The following is a 2,115-nucleotide window of genomic DNA, read 5'->3' on the forward strand; positions in this document are numbered from 1 at the left end:
TAACAAAGGTTGAGATGGCGTTGAGTCTGATGGAGCGTCTGATGGTTCGCTCACAGCAGGGCGGAGTGTGTGAGCGTGTGTGAGCTCTGACTTTAGCTCCACGTCAGAGTCCACAGAGGTGAGACTCAGTGTGATCGCCACCGCAGCGCTCTGCCCTGAGCGCTGACTGTAAGGAAGGGGGATCCAACACGGGCGTGGAAGAAGGCGTTCCGTGCTGCTCCGTGCTTGTACCAGAGTGTGTGTGTGTGTGTGTGTGTGAGTGTGTGTGTGTGTGTGGTGTGTGTGAGAGGCCCGGGTTCCTGTCCACAGAGGAGTGAAGCCTGAGAACTCACACACTCGTCCCTCTGCTCTCCTCGCTCATTCACCCTTTACTTTAATGGACTTTGCTCTTTGCAGGCACAATGTGTGTGTGTGTGTGTGTGTGTGTGTGTGTGTGTGTCTGTGTCTGTGTGCATGTGCTGGTAAAGCAGACTGGGTGTGCGGCGGTCTTATCATCTCGAATACGGCGTGTGTAGCTGCACACACACACACACTCACTGTCTGCGGCGCACTGAGGCTCTAGCGTGAGATCTTAGCGACCTTCTGCATGTTTGGACCGAGCGGAGCCAGTCAGCGCCTCAGGACGCTCACTGAGACGCCACGCTTCCCTTTTTTCTCTGTTTTAGTTTGGGATGCCGCTTCAACGACGCTCACTTGGAGGCAAACTAAGCCTCCCTGTCCCCCCTGTCCCCCCTGTCCCCCCTGTCCCCCCTGTCCTCCCTCCCACTGCAGCGTCCCTCCTTCCCACATCGTTGCATCTTCATGGATTAAATACAACACAACAAAAGAAATAAACATCATTTCTGCTTGTATATAAGTAGGCATAATATATTTCATAACAAAAATAAAGCATCTTCCGGCTCTGACTCTCATCTCCTCGCACACACACACACACACACACACACTGTATTTCCAAACATATACAGGACTTGGCATCATCAGATATACTGTAATATAACAACAACATGGAGGAGCATAGTAACAATGGCTGAGAGAGAACACGCTGAGACTGCGACGCCTCCGAGCGCCACGAAAAGAAGAGACAGAAACCAAACGTCCACGTGTATAAATAGTCTGTAAGGAGCGCCGCGTCTTCCTTTTGGGAATCAAACTGTACAAAGCATCTGGGCACGGATCTGCTGAAGAGAAACTCTACACTGGAGCTCCATCCAGACTGAAGAACATCCGTCTCTCTGGCTCTCTTTCACTGTCCCACTGTCCCACTGTGTCCCACTGTCCCACTGTGTCCCACTCTCATCCGTCTGTGTCCTTTTGCATGCAGGAGTCTTTGAAACAGGGCGGTGCACAGCAGGGGGCCGTCCAGAGTCTCTGCTGAGCCTCTCCTTCAAAATGTTCAACACAAATCCCTTTTCATCGTCGCCCCATCCTCTTCCTCACCATCACCATCATCACCATCACAACAGCAGCGGCAGCAGCAGCAGCAGCGGCAGCAGCAGCAGCAGCAGCAGCAGCAGCACTCAGTTGGCTGGGCAGTGATACCACAGAGGAAGTCATCATCACTGGTTACGTAAATTAAAAAAAAAGCACCTTTGGCATCTTATTTATGAATGTCTTCTCTATTTTTCAGTCTTTACAGAAAAGGAGGTGTGGGGGGCAGGGGGAGGCGAGGACGCCTTAGCCCCTCCCACGCTGAAGTCCCTTGTTCTGATTGGTCTCACCTCACGTCCACTACAGGAGACAGGAGAGAAGCTGACGTTAGCATCACAATCACAGTCACCATCAGAAGTTCATCATCCCAAAGCAAATTAGATCCTTTTGCATTTTGTGCCCGCTTCCATTGATTTGATGCATGCACACACACACACACACACACACACATAAACACACACATACACACACACACGCAAGGCACACTGTGTTCTTTGTCACGGTTGTCGTGATTTTAAGGACGGGATCAGACCAGGCATCATAGGATCGGTCAAAATGCGTGTGTGTGTGTTTGTGTGTGTGTGTACATCTGTCTCTCACAGGGACAGACAGATGGACAGACTGGTGGGTGATGACAAGAGGGTGAGGTGAAGAGGGGGAGAGAGAGAGAGAGAGAGAGGGAAAGAG

At 51.3% G+C, this 2,115-nt stretch overlaps 1 protein-coding gene across 4 annotated transcripts in view; it reads right to left on the reverse strand.

Annotated features, from left to right (window-relative positions):
• Positions 1 to 1,295: 1,295 nt before the first annotated feature.
• Positions 1,296 to 2,115, reverse strand: part of pdgfab (platelet-derived growth factor alpha polypeptide b) — a 15,614-nt gene continuing 14,794 nt past the window's right edge. For all 4 annotated transcript variants that reach the window (XR_012960811.1, XR_012960812.1, XR_012960810.1 and 1 more), the window contains one exon: positions 1,296 to 1,728. Coding sequence is in view for 1 of the 4 variants with exons in the window: in XM_076140446.1 (XP_075996561.1) it covers positions 1,715 to 1,728 (14 nt within the window). In the remaining 3 variants the exon portion in view is untranslated. The remainder of the gene's footprint in view (positions 1,729 to 2,115) is intronic.

Source organism: Genypterus blacodes, unplaced genomic scaffold, assembly GCF_046128005.1.
Source record: "Genypterus blacodes isolate CSIRO-AG114 ecotype Tasmania unplaced genomic scaffold, CSIRO-AGI_Gbla_v1 ptg000620l_1, whole genome shotgun sequence".
Taxonomy (NCBI): domain Eukaryota; kingdom Metazoa; phylum Chordata; class Actinopteri; order Ophidiiformes; family Ophidiidae; genus Genypterus; species Genypterus blacodes.